General features: G+C 39.7%; 1 protein-coding gene across 1 annotated transcript in view; it reads left to right on the top strand.

Annotated features, from left to right (window-relative positions):
• Positions 1-21,573, top strand: part of fgf7 (fibroblast growth factor 7) — an 87,636-nt gene extending 66,063 nt beyond the window's left edge. The window contains exons 3-4 of the mRNA XM_060853266.1: positions 5,389-5,492; positions 20,705-21,573. Of these exons, the coding sequence (XP_060709249.1) occupies positions 5,389-5,492; positions 20,705-20,899 (299 nt within the window). The 3' untranslated portion in view covers positions 20,900-21,573. The remainder of the gene's footprint in view (positions 1-5,388; positions 5,493-20,704) is intronic.
• Positions 21,574-23,669: the final 2,096 nt, after the last annotated feature.

Raw genomic sequence — 23,669 nt, 5'->3', positions numbered from 1 at the left:
TTTTTGCTTTAAAATTAACTCTCACTACCATTATAGTTGTGTTTGTACTTACCCAATCATTAAATTATGAAAGTTAGGTTTTGTACTTAAATGTATTCTGATAGTAAAACATTAGTGGTATTTCATGGCATAAATATCCATGTTCTTTAAAGTACTGACCACAAATGCATATTATCACTATTTTAACTTTTCCTTGGATTTTACAGCCTCTAGTAGACTGAAAATAGTCCATTACATCTGGGGCTGGGGTTTAGTAAGCTGGTAAATAAGGAAATTATATTCATTATTCTTTTAATGTACAACAAGTATATGGAGACAAATGTATACCATAGTAATCTGCTCTAGTGTGCAGTGCATTATATACCTGATCTCTGGTGACTAACGCAATTAATATAGTGAAGAATAGTGAAGAAGTTTTTGATCCAGTGTCCATGCAGTTAAGAAGGATCAGCAATAATTTCAATATAGTCAAGGATATTTTCATAAGGATATTTTCTGCTGGCAGAACATTTAGTCTATTTTATAAAATCAAGCAAAATTTAGAAGTGTCATGTTTGGATTATAGTCTAATTGCCCTAAATTGGATATCGTCCAAAGTTTGTATTGCCTTTATTATAAGTTAAACCTTGCTTAAACTAATAGCTACTTATTTTCTAAACATAAGCATTCATATTATATTGAAAGATTGTGATTATGATATACAATGTATTCAAATTGAACCCATTGAACTATCACAATAGAAATTAAAGACTGATTTGAGATATTTTGAACTTTGCAGCTAACTATGATCTTTTGCAGTCTTCTACATTCCTATGTTAAAATAGAGAATGGCTAAGAGAATTATCACATTCCCTTGTCTGGTAAATGAAAGAGATCATTACAGATGGTGAGAAAATATGCAGAGACCAGACTGAAAGTATGGTAACGGTCTGAAGTAAGATCAAATGTGCAGTTAATGATCTTTGACAGCGGGTTTCTGGACAACAGTCTACTCACACTATCTTAAGGCTATGAAATGTGAAGTACAGAGGTGCAGTTAATTAAACTTGAAAGCTAATTTATAAAGTGAAATCTTAATGAGTCCTCTTTAAGATTTAGCAATCTACCCAGCATGTTGCTGAGAGGGATATAGTGATTATCCTATCAATAACACAAAGTGAAAGAAGTTCATTACAATCATCATAATGAAGAAAGCACTTTATAATTATTTTGGAACTGGACAGTTAATCTTTGTGAGTACATTTTAGTGTTGATATTTATAGAATTTTCCACACAATTAATCAGTAATTTCTCACAATTTGCTGCTTTTGAATAATTGAGCCTTACAAAAATATACTTACATGCTGAAATGGCATTTGATAAATTTTCACACAAAAACCTACTTATGCTTAACATTATGGGGATTTGGGGTAAATCGTAGAAACGGATAAGAAATTTGTTGAAGCTTTGAAAACAACAGGACTATTAAAGAATTCATGTCAGGTTTATTGATAGGGTGCCTCAGGCTCAGTGTTGGGACAACTACTGTTTCTAATTTAAATCAATGATTTAGATTCCATGTAAAATGGTTGAATTTACAGACAATATTAAACTAAAAGGTGCAATAGAATTAGAGGAGGAAATTTGGAAATTGCCAAATCAGCTGGTTAAAATAATTGGATGGACTGTTTGCGAATAATATTTAATACAAATGAAAAGTATTGCATGAATAAAAGAAAAATGTCATTAGAGCTATAAGTCTTAGAATCTTTAACCAATGCAAAGCAACAAAATTAACCATGGCTGTAACATTTAGACAAAGTCAACAATCAAACTCTGGAATTCTGGCTTGAACTCATTTGTGTAAAATGGCAGAATTTGAATTCAATAACAATCTGAAATTAAGAGTCAAATGATGACCCTGAAACTATTGTTGATAGTCAGAAAACTCATCTAGTTCACTAATGTCTTTTAGGGAAAGAAACTGCCATCCTTACCTAGTCTGGCCTCCATGTGACTCCAGACCTACAGCAATGTGACTGATTCTTAACTGCTCTCTGGGAAATTAGGAGTGGGCACTAAATGCTGGCCCAGCCAGAGGCACACACATCCCATGAATACATTTAAAAAAAACGTTATGGTTCCTGAGACGCACAGGAGATAAACAGGTCCTGGATTAGGTGGACAGAAGCACCACAAAGCCGATACTAAAATATATAAAGCCGTGTTACATATCATGATGTTAAAGGCCTGACTTTCAATCCTAGATAGGAGACAACTGAAAACTAATCACAGAAGTGTCAAAGAAAGCAATAGATCAAAGAAAAGTTATCCAAAAATAGAATCAGAAATTTATACAAAACTAAACTATGAAAATAAAACAAGTTGTTACAAAAGAAAGCAACATCTTGGATTGATATGCAAGCAAATGTCTGTTGAATTCTACTAGTCTCTTGAAGGGTTACTGGTGAGACTACAAAAGTAGTGATTAATAAACTGAATGTAGCATACCCATAGATGTTCCATTAAGTTTCTGACAAATTTCAGAGCTGGACCTTCAACAAATATTAGGTGCCTTTATAGTTATACACAAGGGACCTAAGAACAGGAATCTGGATAAGATGTCTGCATACCATCTAAGTCCATGCAACAATAAAACACAAATTGTTGGAAAATCTCAGCAGGTCTGGCAGGATCTGTGAGGAGAGGTCAGAGTTAATGTTTCAGGACTGGTGACCCCTCCTCAGAACTGGGGTGAATGAGTCGGAGGCAGTCACTGAGAAATGTGATGTAGCTGTGGAAACGACAGTGAAATTCATGATGGTGTACAAAAAAAAAGATTGGAATGGAAATCCCATTGGAGAGAGGAGAAGAACTTCAGGTTGGGCGTGCCTAGAAGAGATGAGGCAGTGAGGTAAATACTAAATAAAACCAAAAGAACTATGGATGCTGTAACTCAAAAACAAAAACAAAAATTGTTGGAAAAACTCAGCAGGTCAGGCAGCATCTGTGCAGAGAAATCAGAGTTAACGTTTTGTGTCTGGTGACTCTTGAATTCTGAGGAAGAGTGACTGGACCCGAAATGTTAACACTGACTTCTGTTCATAGGTGCTGCCAGACCTGCTGAGCAAGTTCATACAGCATTGGGCATTACTCAAATATTCTTGGAATGTAGGATTCACTCTGCAGAATTAGATTGAATTACTCCTTCATTGTATCCAATAAACAAGAAAAATAGAATAAGGCTGAAAAAGGTCAGTACATTTCGTGGATTGGCAAGGAATTGTGTTAGATATGGATTTGAATCAAGTGCAAATTAAAAAGCCAAAATTACTCTCTTTCAACTATATCAGGGTCTTCCTTTAGCATTGAGAATGGCAAGAGTGCAGAACGAACTCTAGGTGAGAGACTTCAACGTCCATCACCAAGAGTGGCTAAACAGTGCCACAACTGACCTAGCCCTAACAGACAACACTGTTAAACTGCATCTGGAACAGGTGGTGAGAGTAAGTGCAAGCTGCATGCAATAAACAGAGCTAAGCAATTCCACAATTCAGAAATCAAAACTAAGCTCTTCAGATTTGCCACATGCTGCCATGAATGATGGTGAACAATTAAACAAACAACTGTAAGAGAAGAAACCAAAAATATCTCCATTGTTAACGATGGGAGAACCCAGCACATATGTATAAAAGACAAGCTGCATCATTTAAAACCATCATTACAATCTAATTTGCCTCGCCTTGAAGTCCCCAACATTACAATGTCAGTTTTCAGACAGTTTGATTAATTCCACTTGATATCAATAAATATTAAAAAGCATTGGATGCTGCAAAAGCTTTATAAAATAATAATATTCCAGCAATTGAACTGAAGATGTATGCTTCAGAACTGACTATGTTCTTAGCCAGTTGTAATACAGTTGTAACACTGGCATTGATCCAGCAATTTGGAAAATTGCCCACAAAAGCTATGACAAATCCAATCTGGCCAATTATCCCACTATCAGTCTCCTCTTGATCATCAGCAAAGTTGTGGCATGTATTGCCATTCATGCGATCAATTGGCACTTGCTTAGTAATAACCTGCTCGCTAACACTTAATTTGGACTCTGCTGGGAAAACAGAAGAGTTGAACTCAAGAAATGAAGGGACAGTAACTGCCCTTGACATCAAGGCACATTTGACTGGTGTGGGAAAACTGGAGTCAATGTGAATTAGGAGAAAAGCTCTCCTCTGGCTCATGTCATTCCAAGGACAAAAAGTAAGGTTCATGCTTGTTGGAGGTCAGTCATCTCAGTCCCAGAACATCACTGCAGGAGTTTCTCGTGATAGTATTCATCAATTACCTTCTCTCCATCAAACGTTGAATGCATAACATTCAGCACCATTCTTGGGTTTTAATCATACTGATATGGTCCATGTCCATATGCAGCAAGACCTGAATAATTTTTATATTTGGGCCAAGTGACAAGTATAATTGAAGCCGCCAAAGTATCAAACAATTAGCAATCACAATGAGACAAAATACAATATCTCTCCATGATGTTCAATGGCATTATCATCTCTGAAACCTCTATTGTCAACATCCTGGGGTTACTATTGAGCTGAAATTGAATTTGGATTACTAGACCATTAACATTACCATCATCTCCTCTTCCTCTCCTGTTCTGAAAAAGGGTTTTGATGTCAAAACATTAACTCTCTCTGTCTATCACCTCCTTAAATTTACTCAATATCCCAGCATCTACCGCACTGGGTAGTGAATTCGACAGATTCACAAAGGATATATTGATTTCTTACCAAATATATTTCTTCAAATGAATGCACTGTATTTTACTGTCAGTAGCAACACAACCTTCACATTCACAATTCAAATTATTCATTTATTTCTATAATTCACATCATCTTTGACTGAGATGTCATTTACAGAATGAGTGTTTTTCATCTAGGTACCAACATTTTAATTTAAAATGAAGTTACATTGTCTGCACCATATATACAACACATTATAATTTCTGCTCATACGAGGTGGAGCTGTTTCTTTCCCATGAAACGTATGTGATATGCTTAGGTCAGAGGTGTCCTGACGTCATATATTTATTAGACTTTCAAGAACAAACTGTGGGATAACAATTTATTTTTAATCATTCCATAAGAACATATTCTGAAAACAAAGGTCAGCAAAGAGACCAAAATTATGGTTGCTCTGTAACTTCAGAATCTGCCATGCACATATGGAATTGTGTTTGCCGATGGTTCTTTGATAAGGTGTCATAATGTGTAATAACTCCGAATCAAAATTTCTGAGCTGATACTGATTAACAACTAAAGTGGTTTTCCTTCCATCATGCATAATGCAAATTGTAGTGTGCAAATTGGTTAAAGATAGCATTGTAATCTATTACAGGTATTTTGGAAATCAGAACTGTGGCCGTTGGAGTTGTTGCTATTCGAGGTATAGAAAGTGACTACTTCCTAGCAATGAACAAATCTGGAAAATTATATGGCAAGGTAAGCCTGAACATAAAACATAGTGCTTATTTAGTTATCAGTTTAAGAATATATTTTATGGCTCTTCAATATTAATTTCCTTCAGTAGGAACAGAATCTTGATAAGATGGGTCAATATGATGAGTAACAGATGGGAATTTAATTTAGATAAATGTAAGGTGCTGCATTTTGGAAAGACAAATCAGGGCAGGACTTTATACACTTTATGGTAGGGTGCTGGGGAGTGTTGCTAAACAAAGAGACCTTGGAGTGCAGGTCTGAGTGGATTACTCTTTGGAGGGTCAGTGTGGATTTTTTGTGCCAAATGGCCTGTTTCCATACGGTAGGGAATCTAATCTAATCATAAAGGTTCAAAGGGATATGGGCCAAATATAGGCAAATGGAACTAGATTTATTTAGGATGTCTGGTCAACATGGACAAGTTGGACCGAATGGTCTATTTCTGTGCTGTATATCTCTATGACTCTAAGTCCCATGGAGAAATGGTATTATTAGGGTCAAAATGAAATGTAGTCAGGTTTACTGATAATACAAAGTTAGTTGGCGAAACTGACAAAGGGTCAGTTAGACTCGAAACGTCAGCTCTTTTCTCTTCTTACAGATGCTGCCAGACTTGCTGAGATTTTTCAGCATTTTCTCTTTTTTGGTTTCAGATTCCATCATCCGCAGTAATTTGCTTTTATGTAAAGAAATTTGGATGGTAAAACAAGTATACAAAAACATAGTAGATGGAATGTAGGGTTGCATTTTATCATGATGCTGGCACAGCCATTTAATGACCATCGCTTGTTAGTTGGCTCACGTTAAGTCCTCCACCTCATTGCATAAGACGAAAGATCTTAAGACACAAGAGCAGAATTAGTCCATTCAGCCCATCAAGACTGCTCCACCAATCAATTGTGGCTGATATATATCTTGACTGGATCCTCCTTCCTTCTCCTCGTAACTTTGATCCCCTTACTAATTCCAAACCTATCTGTGTCACTTAAGATACTTAATGACTTGGCCTCGACAGCCCTTGGCGGCAATGAGTTTCACAAATTTACCACCATCTGGACTGAAGAAATTCTTCTTCATCTCAGCTTTAAAGGGTCATCCCTTAACTTTGAGGCCATGTCTTCGACTCCTTGTCCCTCCTACTTGTGGAAACATGTTCTCCATGCCCACTCTGTCCAGGCCTCTCAGTACTCTAAGTTTCAATGAGATTCCTTCCCAGCTTTCGAAACTCTTCGAGTATACACCCAGGGTTCTCAACCGCTCCTCATATGACAAGCCTTTCATTCCTGGGATCATTCTTGTACACCTCCTCTGGACCAAAGGGCTTATGCCCGAAACGTCGATTCTCCTGTTCTTTTGATGCTGCCTGACCTGCTGCGCTTTTCCAGCAATGCATTTTTAACCCCTCCAACGCCAGCACATTCTTCCTTGGACACAGGGCTCAAAACTGCTCACAATATTTGAAATGCAGTCTGACCAAAACCATATACAGACTCAGTAGTGCATTTCAGCTCTTGTACTGTAGCCTTCTTAAAATGAATGCTAACATTGCATTTGCCTTCCAAACTGCCCACTAAATCTGTATGTTAACCTTAGATGAATCCTGAACTAGGCCTCATCAGTTCCTTTGTGCTTCAGATTTCTAATGCCTTTCCCCATTGAGAAAATAGTCTATTCTTTCTCACATTGTATGCCATCTGCACACACTACTAGCCTGACCAAGTCCTTTTGCAGACTTTCTGCTTCCTCAACACTACCTGCCCAACCACCTATCTTTGTGGCTTCTGCAAACTCAGCAACAATGTTAATGCATAATGGTTATCATATTTGTATCATGTGACTAATTGTGGTCCCTTCACTGATCCCTGCTGACATCTTGAAACATATCATTTTGTCCCCATTCTCTGCCTTCTGAATGGATGAATGATTTATTTATTGTGATGTATATCTTAAAGATGCAGTGACAAATGTTTTGTTGCCAAACTCTGGCACCATTTTGAGGCACAATAAGGATAAAAAGAAATTACTGAAATAAGAGTTCATCTTCTGTTCAAATCTTACCAATGTCAGAGTCAGACTAACTGGTCTATAATTTCCCATTTCTATCTCCCTCCTTTCTTAAACAGGGGTGTGACATTAGCCATTTCCAGTCCTCTGGGACTCTCCCTGACTCCAGTGATTCCTGAAAGATCACCACCAATGCCCCCACATTTCATCAGCTATCTCCTTCAGAACCTTGAGATGTAGTCCATCCAGTCTGAGTGATTTATCCACCTTCAGATCTTTCAGCTTCTCCAGCACCTTCTCCTTAGTGATGGTCACTACACTCACCTCTATCCCTTGACTCCCATGAAGTTCTAGTATACTACTGGTATCCTCCACCATGAAAACTGATATGAAGTATCTATTCAGTTCTGCAAATGTGTTGCTGGTCAAAGCACAGCAGGCCAGGCAGCATCTCAGGAATAGAGAATTCAACGTTTCGAGCATAAGCCCTTCATCAGGAATAAGAGAGAGCAGCCAAGCAGGCTAAGATAAAAGGTAGGGAGGAGGGACTAGGGGGAGGGGTGATGGAGGTGGGATAGGTGGAAGGAGGTCAAGGTGAGGGTGATAGGCCGGAGTGGGGTGGGGGCGGAGAGGTCAGGAAGAGGATTGCAGGTTAGGAGGGCGGTGCTGGGTTGAGGGAACCGACTGAGACAAGGTGGGGGGAGGGGAAATGAGGAAACTGGAGAAATCTGAATTCATACCTTGTGGTTGGAGGGTTCCCAGGCGGAAGATGAGGCGCTCCTCCTCCAGCTGTCGTGTTGTTATGTTCTGCCGGTGGAGGAGTCCAAGGACCTGCATGTCCTCGGTGGAGTGGGAGGGAGAGTTAAAGTGTTGAGCCACGGGGTGATTGGGTTGGTTGGTTCGGGCGGCCCGGAGGTGTTCTCTGAAGCGTTCCGCAAGTAAGCGGCCTGTCTCTATTCAGTTCTTTCACCATCTCTTTTTTCTCCGTTACTACTTCTCCAGCCTCATTTTCCAGCTGTCCAATGTCTACTTTTACCTTTTATGTATCTAAAAATACTCCTGCAATACTCTTTCATATTACTAGCTAGCTTACTCTAGTGTTTCATTTTTTCCCTATCTTATAGCTGTTTTTTCCAGCAATAGCTGCTAGTCAATCAAAGGGTGAGGAGTCATGAATCTTGCTGTATCGGCTTCAGTGAGACAGACTGGGGGCAGTGAGGGAGTTGGGGAGGTGACAGAGAAAGCAAAAGAGTATAAATACTTTGGACAAGTAGCTTCCCAAGGGCAGAGGGCATCCAAACAGGAGGCATGCTCATTTGGTGTGGCCATGATGCCACCAGATAAAACCTAGTTCCTATTCCCCACAGTGATAAAAATCATAGGGGTGATGGGTGAAGTTCTCTAACGAGGCACTTAAAGGATTCAACAGGCCCAGAGTGGGTGTGCCATCCAACTCTTCCCACCCATCGCTGATCCAGTGGGAGCAGTAGGCAGTAAGCATCAGGTATATGTGGTGTTTGTAAGAGAATAAGATGGCACTTGATACTTATTTAGGCTTTCAGGATGGTTGGTATTAGGTGTCTTGACAAATGGTATTCATTGGAAGGATGGCAACTGTTTCGTTAAAACGTAAAAAATATATGACTCAGAAAGGTGCTGTTCAGCTCATTATGTCTAAGCTGGTAGAAACATTCTGCCTAATCCTACTTCGCAAATGCTAAGTAGCAATTCAAGAAGGCAGCTCATCATCATCTTCTCCATGACAATTGGGGATGGGCAATAAACACTGGTCTCCGCAGCAATGCCAACATCCCATGAATGAATAAAAATAGTCTAGAAGAGCTGAAAATCATAACAGTAAAATCAGTACCATTACCGATACATTAATTAAATCTAAAAAGAAATCATGGGGTAAGTGCTTATGTTGTTGAAATCAATGTTATGTCCAGAAGATTATAAACTACCCAACCATAAATTGACATGCAGTTCCTCCAGCATGGATTGATCTTCATTTCAACCATATATGAGGTGAAGGACAGACAGGGCAGATTAGGACTGGAAGAGAAAATTAAAATTGCGAGCAACCTGATCTTAATTTTCTCTTTCTCATCTCTATGGCCCTTTCTATGCTTCATTAAGTTATTCCTACAAATTTTTTCAGTTTAGAAGTATGGGTATCATGCCACCAAAATACTCAAACATTTTTCTCCTTATGCAAATATTTTTGTTTACAGAATCCCCAGAGTGTGGAAACAGGCCATTCGGCCCAACGGGTCCACACCAACCCTCTTAACTGTATCCCACCCAGACCTAGCCCGATATTCTGATGAAAAGTCACCAACGTGAATCTTGAGACAGGATCTAGTGTAAATTGAGTTTGCACTGTGTCATAGGAAGTTATCTGACAATGATTTTGCTTCAACTTACCAATTATTAGCCAGAGGGTCATTTTCTGTACAATTAAGAGTGGTGGACAGGCAATGGAAACCAGAGCATTTACATCTCGAGGTGTCCTCAAGTGGGAGAGGGAATGGTTCAAAGTTTGCCTAGAGTACTGCTAAATCCAGACAGCCTCTGATTATAGATGTAATTGGTGTTTTGATTAGGTTAGGACAGTATACTGGAGGCTGAAAGAATTTTTGATGAGGACTCATCTACTGAGGTGGTATGGGCTGAGGTTAGAAAAAGGAGAGGAGAGGTCACCCTGCTGGGAGTTTCTTTATAGGCCTCCACAGAATTCCAAGGATATGGAGTAGAGGATCGGCAGATTTTGCAACAGAGAGCGGCGGGAGCTGGGCAGAAGTGAGGTCGAGCACAGAAGCTGTTGGGAACGTTAGTGAGTAGTATTTAAGTATTTACCTCGAAGCCAGCGGTCTTTTTTTTGCAGTAGAGTGTGGCGTGTGCTGGGCAGAAGTGAGGTCGGAGCACAGAGGCTGTTGGGAAGGTTAATGAGTGCTATTTAAGTAGGTATGGTCAGGAACACTGATGGTGTTGCTAGCTCCTATAGCTGTGGAAAGTTTGTACACATTCAGCTTCTGAAGGAGCACGTTGCAGCACTGAAGAAAGAACTAGATGACCTCAGGCTCATCCAAGAGAACAAGAATTTTCTGGACTGGACCTTCAGCGAGGTCATTACGCCGACCATACCGGAAGAGAGAAGGGAGATGATGATGAGGAAGGAAGAGATGATCCAAATACAAGAGATGCTGGAGGAAGTATCTATCATGAATAGGTTGACTCTCTTGGAAACTGTCGAGAGAGACGACATTGCCAGTCCGAGAGGCGAACAGGTCTGCCAATCAAAATTTGCTGTAGAGGTAGAGCCGAGAAGTCAGACACCTTGCAGAGCCGTGGTAATAGGGGACTCCATAGTGAGAGGGACTGAAAGGGGTTTCTGCAGCAACAGGCGGGATTTGAGGATGGTATGTTGCCTTCCTGGTGCCAGGATCTAGGACGTCACCGACAGAGTGCAGGGAATCCTCAAGGGTGAAGGTGAAGAGCCAGAGATGGTGCTGCATGTCGGCACAAATGACATTGGGAAGAAGAGGAGGGACATTCTCCAGTGGGACTTCAGAGAACTCGGAAGAAGGCTGAAAAGCAGGACTTCTAGGGTGGTTATCTCTGGTTTGCTTCTAGTTCCTCGGGCTGGAGAGGGCAGGAAAAGGGAGATAATGGACTTGAATGTATGACTGAGGAAATGGTGCAGCAAGTAAGGATTTAAATTCTTAGATCACTGGGGTATGTTTTGCGGTAAGGATAAATTATACAAGAGGGAAGGGTTGCACCTTAATATGTAGTGAATTAGCATTCTGGCAGGCAGGTTTGGCACAGCAACACAGATGTGTTTAAACTAATTAGTTGGGGGGGAGGGAAGGGGACAAACTGGAAATTCAAGAAGGAAGTTAAAGGGAAAGTGAGAATAAGAGAAGTTAAGAAAGGCAACAAAATCAATGGAGCAGAAAACTCAAGAGGGGCCCATACAGTATGGTCAAGTGAAATAGGGATTGACATGAAGGGTGAGGGGAGTAACAAATTAAGAATATTATATATGAATGCACGAAGCATAAGAAATAAGATGGATGAGCTTGAGGCTCAGTTGGAAATTGGTAGGTACAATGTTGTGGGAATAACTGAGACGTGGCTTCAAGTGGACAGCGCCTGGAAAATGAATATTCAAGGCTATACATGCTATCAAAAGGACAGACTGATGGGCAGAGGGGGTGGGGTGGCCCCAACGGTAAGGAATGATATTCAGTCCCTTGCGAGGGGGGACACAGAATCAGGTGATGTAGTCAGTATGGATAGAGCTGAGAAATTCGAAGGGAAGAAAGGCCTTAATGGGAGGTATCTACAGACCCCTAAACAGTAGTCTGGATGTAGGGTGTAAGTTGAATAAGGAGTTGAAACTGGCCTGTCGCAAAGGTCTTACTACATGGGAAAATCATGGTACTGGACCCCAAGAAATGGCGTTTGTGGAGTGCCTCTGAGATGGATTCTTAGAAGAGCTTGTACTGCAGCCTACCAGTGAGAAGGCAATTCTGGATCTAGTGTTGTGCAATGAACCGGATTTAATCAGGGACCTCAAAGTAAAGGAGCCATCAGGAGATAGTGACCAAAGTATGATAAGTTTTAATCTGCAATTTGAGAAGGAGAAGGGAGAATTAGAAGTGTCAAAATTGCAGTTGAACAAAAGGAACTATGGAGCTATGAGAGAGGAGCTGGCCAAAGTTCAATGATTTAATACCCTAGTAGGGATGGCAGTGGAACAACCATGGCGGGTATCTCTGGATACAATGCAGAAGATGCAGGATCAGTTTATTCCAAAGAGGAAGAAAGATCCTAAGATGAGGCAGGGGCGGCCATGGCTGACGAGGGAAACTAAGGACTGTATAAAATTAAAAGGGAAGAAGTAAAACATATCAAAGATGAATGGGAAGATGGAGGACTGGGAAACTTTTAAAGAACAACAGAGGATAACTAAAAAGGAAATACGTGAAGAAAAAATGAGGTAGGAAGGCAAACTGGCCAAAAAATGCAAAAGAGGATAGTAAAAGCTTTCTTAGGTATGTGAAAAGAAAAAAAATGGTTAAGACTTAAATTGGGCCCTTGAAGACAGAAACAGATGAATTTATTATGGGGAACAAGGAAGTGCAGAAGAGTTGAATAGGTACTTTGGATCTGTTTTCACTGGGGAAGACACAAGCAATCTCCCAGGTGTAATAGTGGCTGAAGGACCTGGGGCAATGGATGAACTAAAGGGAATTTATATCAGGCAGGAAATGGTGTTGGATAGACTGTTAGGTGTGTAGGTGATTAGTCCCTGGAACCTGATGGTCAGCATCCCAGGATACTTAATGGAGGTAGCTCTAGAAATCATGGATGCATTGGTCATCATTTTCCAATGTTCTATAGATTCAGGATCAGTTCCTGCAGATTGGAGGATGGCTAATGTTGTCTCACTTTACAAGAAAGGAGGGAGAGAGAACACAGGGACCTATAGACTGGTTAGCCTGATGTCAGTGGTGGAAAAGATGCTGGAGTCAATTATAAAAGATGAAATTACGGCTCATTTGGATAGCAGTAAGAGGATAGGTCAGAATCAGCATGGATTTACGAAGGTGAAATCATGCTTGACTAATCTTCTGGAATTGTTTGAGGATGTAACTATGAAAATGGACAAGGGAGAGCCAATGGATGTAGTGTACCTAGACTTTCAGAAAGCCTTTGATAAAGTCCCACATAGGAGATTAGTGAGCAAACTTATGGCACATGGTCCTGGGGGCAAAATAATGACTTGGATTGAAAATTTGCGGGCTGACAGGAAGCAAAGAGTAGTGATAAATGGCTCCCTTTCGGAATGGCAGGCGGTGACTAGTGGGACACCACAAGGCTTGGTGCTGGGACCGCAGCTGTTTACAATATACATTAATGATATAGATGAAGGTATTAAAAGTAAGATTAGCAAATTTGCTGATGACACGAAGCTGGGTGGCAAGGTGAAATGTAAGGAGGATGTTAGGAGAATACAGGGTGACTTAAACAGTCTAGATGAGTGGACGGATGCATGGCAAATGCAGTTTAATTTGGATAAGTGTGTAGTTATCCACTTTGGTAGCAAGAACAGGAAGGCAGATTACTATCTAAATGGAGTCAAGTTAGGTAAAGGGGAAATTCAATGAGATCTATGTGTCCTTGTACATCATTCAATGAATGCAAGCATGTAAATACAGCAGGTGGTGAAGAAAGCTAATGGCATGCTGCCCTTCGTAACAAGAGGAATTGAGTATAGGAGCAAAGAGGTCCTTCTGCAGCTGTACTGGGCCCTGGTGAGACTGCAACTGGAGTACTGTGTGCAGTTTTAGCCTCCAAATTTGAGAAAGGACATTCTGGCTATTGAGGAGTGCAGTGTAGATTCACAAGGTCAATTCCCGGAATGGCGGGACTATCATATGTTGAAAGATTGGAGCGACAAGGCTTGTATACACTTATGCTTAGAAGGATGAGAGGGGATCTGATTTGACACGTATAAGATTATTAAAGGATTGGTCATTCTGGAGTCAGGAAGTATGTTTCTGCTGACGGGTGAGTCCAGAACCAGAGGACACAGTTTAAAAATAAGGGATAGGCCATTTAGAACAGAGTTGAGGAGAAACTTCTTCACCCAGAGACTGGTGGACATATGGAATGCTCTGCCCCAGAGGCAGTGGAGGCCAAGTCTCTGAATACTTTCAAGAAAGAGATGGATAGAGGTCTTAAATGTAGTGGAATCAATGGTTATGGGGATAAGGCAGGAACAGGATACTGATTGTGGATGATCAGCCATGATCATAAGGAATGGTGGTGCTGGCTCGAAGGGCCGAATGGCCTACTCCACCACCTATTGTCTATTGTCTACCAATTCTGGGTAGCAGTGAAAAGAATAGGGTGGTCATTATGGGGGACTTTAACTTCCCCAACATTGGCTGGAAATGCTACAACTCGAGTACATAGGATGGATCAGTTTTTGTCCAATGTGTGCAGGAAGGTTTTCTGACACAGTATGTCAAAGGGCTGACAAGAGGAGAGGCCACACTGGATCTGGTGCTTGGTAATGAACCAGACCACGAGTTTGATTTAGTGGTGGGTGAGCACTTTGGAGAGACTGACCATAATTCGGTTACGTTTAGTTCACCGATGGAAAGGGATAGGTACATGCCACAGGGCAAGAGTTATAAATAGGGGAAGGGCAATTATAATGCAATTAGGGAAGACTTAGGATGCATAGAACGAGGTAGTAAAATGCAGGGGATGGGGACAATCGAAATGTGGAGCTGGTTTTAGGAACAGATATTGCATGTCCTTGACAGGTAAGTCCCTGCCAGGCAGGGAGGAAGTGATAAGGTAAGGCACCTGTGGTTTACTAAAGAAATTACATCTCTTGTTAAGTGGAAGGAGGAGGCTTATATGATGTTGAGATGAGATGGCTCAAATAAGGCGATGGTTAGTTACAGATTAATTAGGAAGGATTTAAAGAGAGAGTTAAGAAGAGCAAGGAGAGGACATGAGCAGTCTTTAGCAGGTAGAATAAAGGAAAACCCTGAAGCTTTCTATAGATATGTAAGGAATAAAAGGATGACTAGGGTAGGAATAGGGCCAGGCAAAGACAGAAGTGAGAAGTTGTGTGTGGACCCTGTGGAGATCAGCGAGGTGCTAAATAAATATCTCTCATCTGTTTTCACTCAGGAAAAGGAGATTATTGTAGAGGAGAAGAATGAAATATGGGATATTAGACTAGAAAGGATCGAGGTTAGTAAGGAGGAGGTGTTATCAATTCTAGAAGGAATGAAAGTAGACAAGTTTCCTGGGCTGGGTGGGATTTACCCGAGGATTTTCTGGGAAGCTAGGGAGAAGATATTGGAGTCTTTGGCCTTGATCTTTGATCAATGATCCCTGATCATTGTCTATAGGTTTGGTACCAGAGGATTGGAGGATTGCAAATGTTCAAGAAGGTGAGTAGAGATGACCCAGTAAATATAGCCCTTATGTCTGTTGTATGAAAAGTTTTGGAAAGGATGTAAGAGATAGGATTTATAATCATCTAACAAGCAATAATTTGATTGGACATACTCAACATGGTTTTGTCAAGGGCAGGTCATGTCTCACAAACCTCATTGAGTTTTTTGAGAAGGTGATCAAGCATATGGATGAGGGTAGGGCAGTTTGATGTGATGTACATGAATTTCAGTAAAGCCTTTGATAAGGTTCCACATGGTAGGCTGTTGGAGAAAATGCAGAAGCATGGGATTGAGGGTGATTTAGCAGTTTAGATTAGAAACTGACTTTCTGTAAGAAGGCAGGGAGTGGTGGTTGATGAAAAATATTCAGCTTGGAGTCTGGTTACTAGTGGAGTGCCACAAGGATCTGTTTTGGGACCACTGCTGTTTGTCATTTTTATGACTTGGACGTAGGCATAGGTGGATGGATTAGTAAGTTTACAGATGACACTAAAGTCGGTGGAGTAGTGAATGGTGTGGAAGAATGTTGCAGATTGCAGGGACATTTGAATAAACTACAGAATTGTGCTGAGAGGTGGCAAATGGAGTTCAATGCAGATAAATGTGAGGTGATTCACTTTGGGAAGGCAGAATACTGGGTCAATAGAAAGATTTTTGGTAGTGTGGATATGCAGAGGGATCCTGGAGTCCATGTACATGGATCCCTGAAAGTTGCCATTCAGGTTGATAGTGCTGTTAAGAAGGCATATGGTGTGTTAGGTTTTATTGGTAGAGGGATTGAATTCCGGAGCCGTAATATCATACTGCAACTATACAAAACGCGGATGCAGGCGCACTTTGAATACTGTGTACTGTTCTGGTTGACCCTTTACAGAAAAGATGTGGAAGCATTGGAAAAGGTGCAGAGGAGATTTATCAGGATGTTGCCTGGTCTAGAGGGAAGGTCTTAGAGGAAAGGCTGAGACTCTTGGGTCTGTTCTCATTGGAGAGAAGGAGGCTAAGAGGGGATTTGTTAGAGACATACAAGATGATCAGAGGATTAGATAGGTAGATAGTGAGAGTCTTTTTCCTAGGATGACGTCAGCTTGTACGAGGGGACATAACTACAAATTAAGGGGTGATAGATTTAAGACAGATGTCAGAGGCAGGTTCTTTACTCAGAGAATGGTAAGGGTGTGGAATGCCCTGCCTGCCAATGTAGTTAACTCAGCCACATTATGGGCATTTAAACAATCCTTGGATAAGTACATGAATGAAGATTGGATAGTTGTAGCGGGATAGGCTTAGATTAGTTCACAGGTTGGCACAACATCGAGTGCTAAAGGGCCTGTTCTGAGCTGTATTGTTCTATGTTCTATGATTAATTAGCTATCTGTTCCTTCTGGACCATAAGAGTTCTAACCCCAATCTGTCTTCAAGGAAAAGGATGCAGGTGAAATGATGTATACCCCTATCATTCTCATTTCATATCTGGCTTTTTAAACTGCCCTTCATCTTTGGGTTTCTCTTCACAGATATAGTCTGGCTTGCTGTGTGCTTCCAGGATTTATTCCAGACTTCAAAAGTATGCCTGGACTCCAATTTCAAGACAGAACGCTATCTTAGCATATTCTGTCTATTCTCCAGCCAGTCTTACTGGCAAAATAGTTAAAGGGGCCACAGGAACACAAATTTAACTTAAGATTTTTGGCCCAGGTGCAGCAACAACATACCTTTGGGCCACATGAAAATAATGGAATCTGCTGTCATCCCAGGCTACTCTCCACTCCCTAACCAGCCTGGTCCTGCTGCTGCCCTGAACCTAGGCAGTTGATTTGGCATCCGTATGGGGCAAGCAAGCTGCTAGTTTTATTTAAATGAAGCCAGAGTTTCAAAATAGCTCCAGCTTCTTCACTGGCTGTGCAGCAGGTATCCTCAACCAGTCAAAAATCAAAATCTATGTGAGTAACTGACTACTGCAACAGATTAGTGCTATTGAGATCAATAACTTTTACCTCAGGATTCCTTACACTTTGTAACCTTGCACCAAGGAGAAGGATAAAGCTTGCCTATGAATCAAAGGAGCATTTGGATGCCTCTTTAATCTTTTTTCCAACCCCAGAATCACATTACCTTTCTCCAGATTTTCATTTGATATAAGGCAGCTCTTCCACATCTCGGTACGGACATCTTTAATTAATTTGAACCAGAGGAGACAGGACACAATACGACTAATTCAGATAGTGCAGCAATGGAATCCAAATGTTTTGTACACATAAACAACTTAACAGATGCTGACTAGCATATTGATAATAATCTTTACATAATTTATTAAAGAGGTAAGTCCGACAACAAAGGTTTTGGACAACAAATTAAAAATTAGTTATCAAGGCATGAAAGAAGATGTGGAGTACATTAACCTGTGATTAATGATTTACAAGGAGGAATTTATCTGTACGTTTAGTGCTATAATGGCATTATGCAGATTTCCGTTACTATCCCCAGGGTAAGCAGTGCCACAGGCCTCCATAAACACACCTTCATTTATGCCTTTGAAGAACAACATATGGCCATGTAAGTAGTGATCCACAGTACTGCCTATCCCAGGAAACAAGGTATTAACCTCATAGTGGAAGTGATCAACGCACATAAACTCCACTTTTATTTATAGATGTCATCAGGGGAGGCCGAAAGCTTTCCTTAGAGGGATATTACAGCTCCTCTAGGGAGCACAAAGGAAAGAAAAATGTTTAACTGTATCAATCTCTTAAATTATTGAACTTCTAACCCAGGTTGTGTCCAGTTGGGCCTTAGTTAAAGTTCCAGCATACATATACAAAGTCAGATCCCAGTAACTTGGGGTGAGGAGCAGATTAAAACCGTGATATACTCCCAACTGATGATGTTACCGAATATGGTGACGAAACGTCTGAAAACAAACTTCAAACTCAGCGAGCTTACTTATATACTTATCATCAACCTGAGCTATAAATCTTCTCAAAAATCACTAATACTCCCAACCTCAGGGCAGGCAAATAAATCAGGAGTTTTAACTTGTTTCAAGGAGCCTAAGCAATATTAAAGCAAATGGGAGTCAGGGTAAAGTATCTATTGCTTGGAGTCACACCAATCACAAATGAAGATGTTTATGGTCATTGGAGTCTAATTATTTCAGCCTGTGGACATTGTTACAGGAGTTCCTCAGGGGCAGTGTTCGAGGTTCAACCATTTTCAGCTGCTCCACTCATAGCCTCCCTTCATCATAACGTCAGAAATGGGAATACTCATTTTGTGATTCTTCAATCCTATCAATATGCAGCAAGACCAGGTCACATTCAGTTTTGGGTTAATAAGTGGTAAGCAACATTCATGCTGCACAAGGACCAGGCAGTGAGCATCTCCAAGGAGAGAAAATCTAACCATCTCCCTTGACATTCAATGGCATTACTGAATCCTGAACTATCAATGTCCTGAGTGGTTATCTTTGAACAAAACTAAAATGGATTAGCCAGTACAAACACTGTGGCTACAAGAGCAAGTCAGTGACTAGGAATTCAGCAGTAAGGAACTCACTTCCTGACTCTCCAGCGTCTGTCCACCATCTACAAGGCACAAGGGAATACATAGTATACACTAGGACGGACCAAAGATCAGAAAGACGTTGGTATGCATGTATATCAGTCCCTTAAGGTTTCAGGGCAGATGAATAAAGTGAACAAGAAGGTCTATGGTACACTTGCTTTTACTAGCCAAGGCATAGAGTTTAAGAGCAGAGGCTATGCTAGAAACTGTATAAAATGTTGGCTAGGCTACAGCTAGAGTATTGTGTGCAGTTCTGGGATCTACATTATAAAAAGGATGTGATAGCAATGGAGGGATTGCAGGGGGGACTTGCCATGATATTGCCTGGACTGGACAGTTTCAGATATAAAGAGAGATTAGACAAATTAGGGTTGTTTTCATTAGAGTAGAAGAGATTAAGAGGAAACATGATTGAGATGTACAAAATTATATGCGTTATAGATAGCGGAGATAGGAAATAACTTTTCCCTGTGATGGAGGATCAATGACTGGGGCATAGCCTTAAGGTAAGGGGCAGAAAATTTAGAGGATTTGTGAGGAAAACCTTTTTCATCCAGACAATTTGGAACTCCCTGCCTGTAAAGGTGGTAAAGGCAGAAACCCTCATATAATTGAAGTGGAATTTAGATGTGCCCTTGTGATGCCAAGTTTATAGGCCAAGTGCTGGAAAGTGTTTGTTTTTCACTGGCCTGACATGATTGCCCAAAGGGTCTTTTTCTGTGCTATAAATCTCTATGATACTGTAAGTCAGGGATGCGACAAAAGCTCAGGACTTGACCAGTTGATTGCAGCTCCAACAATACTACTGATGAATGACACCATTCAGGGGAAAGCGGTCGGATTTACCGGAACCCCAAGCACCACTTTCAACATTCATTGCCTCCACCGCCAACATACAATTCCACCAGCAATTTGTATCATCTACAAGATGCATTCCAGCAACTTGCCAAGTCTCCTTTGACAGCATTTTCCAAACATGCAATCTCTACAGCTAGAAGGACAGGACAGCAGCTATACTGGAACACCGCCACCTACAAGTTCCACTCCAAGTCACACTTCATCCTGTTTTGGATCTACATTGCATTCCTTTACCATTGCTGGATCAAATTTCTGGAATTTGCTTCCTAACACTGTTGGATACCAAGCAGTTCAAGAAGGTTACTTAAATACCATCTTCTCAAGCATTAGAAATTGACAATAAATTCAGGTCTAGCTAGCGACGGCCACATATCATGAAAAAATAAAAAAGGGTAAAGGTAAAATTTTCATCTTAATGACAATGGTCAAATAATCAATCGCTCTTCAGGGATTGATTAACTCTGAGGGTTAATTTATCTTAAAAACATCACAAGTTACAAGACAGATTTTACAGCAATTGTCCAATTTCTGTGCCTGCAGCTTGCAAACCCAAACCAGATGAATGGTGAGGCAAGGTCACAGCATTGTTTACACAATGAAAATGAAGTTCTAAAAAATGAATTCTCTTAAAGACAAGGTACACATGCAACAAGAAAATCACCCCACAAAGTGAAGTCACTTGTAATATTAAAATAATGAAAACAATATATGCTTGAAGGCTAACTTATAAATTTCATCACCAATTGCAATGTTTCCTCAGTAATAACCTACACTTTATTTTCAATATTTTCACAGAAAACCTGCAATGAAGACTGCAATTTCAGAGAGCTTATAGAGGAAAACAATTACAATACATACGCTTCAGCAAAATGGACACATAATCGCCAACAAATGTTTGTTGCCTTGAACCAAAAAGGAGTAACCATTAGAGGAAAAAGGACAAAGAAAGAAAATAAATCATCTCATTTTCTTCCTATGGCAGTATCGTAATGAAGTACACACAATGAGAACAAAAATTCCATTAATAAAGGTCTTCCACCTCTGCACATTTATCACTGAAATCCTAACCACACAAGCTAAAATACTACTGACATCTGGAACAAGCTGGGCTTGCGCTTTGCTATAAAAACGTACTTATAATTTTGCACGACTGTATTCAATGCATCCCAATGTTACAACAGATGTAAAAGGTGAAAGTTTGTAAATTTATTCCTAAACTTATATCAAGAAACATTTGGATGAATGTCATATGACTGATCATCATCAGCAAATGTGTAAAGAAGTGCAAGTAGCTTGTACATAGAACATTTCCTTAAGTGATAGTTTTAAGGGATAATGGTACTTCATACTTAAACAGTATTATATACATTTTCAAGATAATCATTGTAACATTAAGACACCTTACATTTGATCTGATACAATTTTTTCCTTGAGAAAGCACTGTGGACTATTGGGGAATCAAATATCACATAATATATGAATCTAGTGATGAATGTGTAGCTTTCCATACAGCATTTAATTTTTGTAATTCAGTATTTTTAAAGAGAAAAATGTAGTTACTGTAATATCTTTGATTTTCACAAGATGGAGAATGTTTAAAAATGTTGTGCACAATCACAAACTTTGCCACATTGTATATGACTTGTGAAAATAATGATTCTACAGTGCTGCTCAGCTTAATAAAAAATAATGCTTTATATATGATTTCTTCAACATCATTCATTTCAAGTTGTGAAAAATATGGATCACACGTTAGCAGTAGATTCTCTCTATGTAACATATGCAGAGTCACTGAATATTTGGAAAACAGAATATGTTTTTGATTTAAACTAATTGGCTCTGGGTTTAAAGTAGAAAGCAATCATTCTTTGTGGTATTCAAATGCGCATTCAAACCATTGTCCAAACTAATTTAGTCTCAAAAGATTGTTAAATTACAAGGTTCTTAAAAACATTTTGATAGGTTTTACAGCATTTCTATAGGAAAGAGCAGAAGAATCCAATTCCCACAATGCAATAATTCCCACTAAGATCTGCTGATAAAGGCCAGGATTTTAATCCTCGCAAACTGTTATAAACAAACAATCTGTTGCCAACCTATGTGTTTGTCAACTTGCCAATAAAAATAACACTTGTCCAGGAGGTTTAAATACTCTGATACTCCTTTTGAAAGATGTGAATTATATAGCATATTTACACTGTCAATACACACTGTCGAATGCTGGAATTTGGCAAATTTAACACTACATATAATGAAATATCTGTTTGTGCATATTTGCAGATGGTTTATATTTGCTTCTAATCTCAGTTGTATGCAAAGTATCAGTAAAGGTTTCAATGAAAGTCATGTTTCCCAAATCTAGCTTGACTGCAGTTAGGAAATTAACTGACTGAAACTAATGTAAAATAGGTTGTGTGGGTGCAGTTTCACAATTAAAACTGTCAAAACCTGAAAAAGAATGTCAGATGTGGTCAAGTTTGCTAGAATGCAATCTTGGGAAATAAAGGAATACAGTTGAAGAAACTGTGTTTAAAAGGGGTTACTTAGTGGGTAGAAACTTGACTTAGGCTGCGGAAGTAAAATGGTCAAAACTGGATCAACTACCCATTTTACAAAACATTTGATACTTTATCTCAGTACAGTAACTGAAACTAAACATCATTAGCTGCATGTAAAGCGGTGTCCATCCAAGATGACCAGCTTTATGCTGCCGACCTGGTGAATTTCTACCCAAAGGAATTTTAAATCAATATCTTCAACTTCATTCTCTAAAATGTTGTTTTTCAGGAGATTCATTGAATCATGCATTTGCCAATTCACCCATTTGTGATTATGAAGGTCTTTCGCTTCATCACCGCAATAGACCACATCAAGGTACTGCTCCTATCCCTCAGTACTGAACACTTTTAATCTTCCTCATTATAGCTACATTCTGGTCTCTTGACTGATGCACCCCAGCTACATAACTAAACAGAAAGTGCTTGAGAAACTCAGCAGATCTGACAGCATCTGTAGAGAGAAAAAGACAGAGTTAATGTTTCAAGTCCAGTGACGCCACACCAGAACAGCCAAAGGGTCACTGGACTCAAAATATTAACTCTGTTTTTCTCACTACAGATGCTGCCAGGCTCACTGAGTTTCTCCAGCACTTTCTGGTTTTTTTTCAGATTTCCAGCATCTGCAGTTCTTTATTTTTATTTTATGGCTACATAATGACCTTTCTTTATCTCAGTACTTTCCAAACCATTAATAACTCTTTAATACATATAACATCTCATTGTCCCTTTAATGCTGTGTGAATGTATGCCTCCTGCAAAGATCCATCCTTAAACTCTTGGTCCTCCTCTCCAAACAAAAATACACATCTAGTCACAATCACAGAGAATGCTCTGTTTCAATTATCCTAATCCTTCTGTTATTAGTTGGACTAATGTTAATTGACAGTGACTTGTTGTCATTAAGAGTGTAATGTAAACACTATTCTGTGTCTAAAATAATAGATTTTGATGATGTCCAATCACACATTGGCTAATACCAAAATATAATTTATTCTATGGGTATTTTCTTGGTTACTCCTACAGAAATATGCATTGCCTTACATTTGGCTTTATTGAAAATCCTTTTACCACAGAATAGTATATCTGCTTAGATTTATTCAGATCCTTGGCTCCCACTAATCTGAATTTTACTAATCATCTTACTAAATAATTTGGCAATATCAGTAAATTAATGTTTTAATTTTCCAATAAGTATGTGTTCT

Source organism: Hemiscyllium ocellatum, chromosome 39 (genome assembly GCF_020745735.1).
Source record: "Hemiscyllium ocellatum isolate sHemOce1 chromosome 39, sHemOce1.pat.X.cur, whole genome shotgun sequence".
NCBI lineage: Eukaryota > Metazoa > Chordata > Chondrichthyes > Orectolobiformes > Hemiscylliidae > Hemiscyllium > Hemiscyllium ocellatum.
The sequence above is the reverse complement of the archived record's forward strand: the minus strand, read 5'-3'. Positions and strand labels throughout refer to the sequence as shown.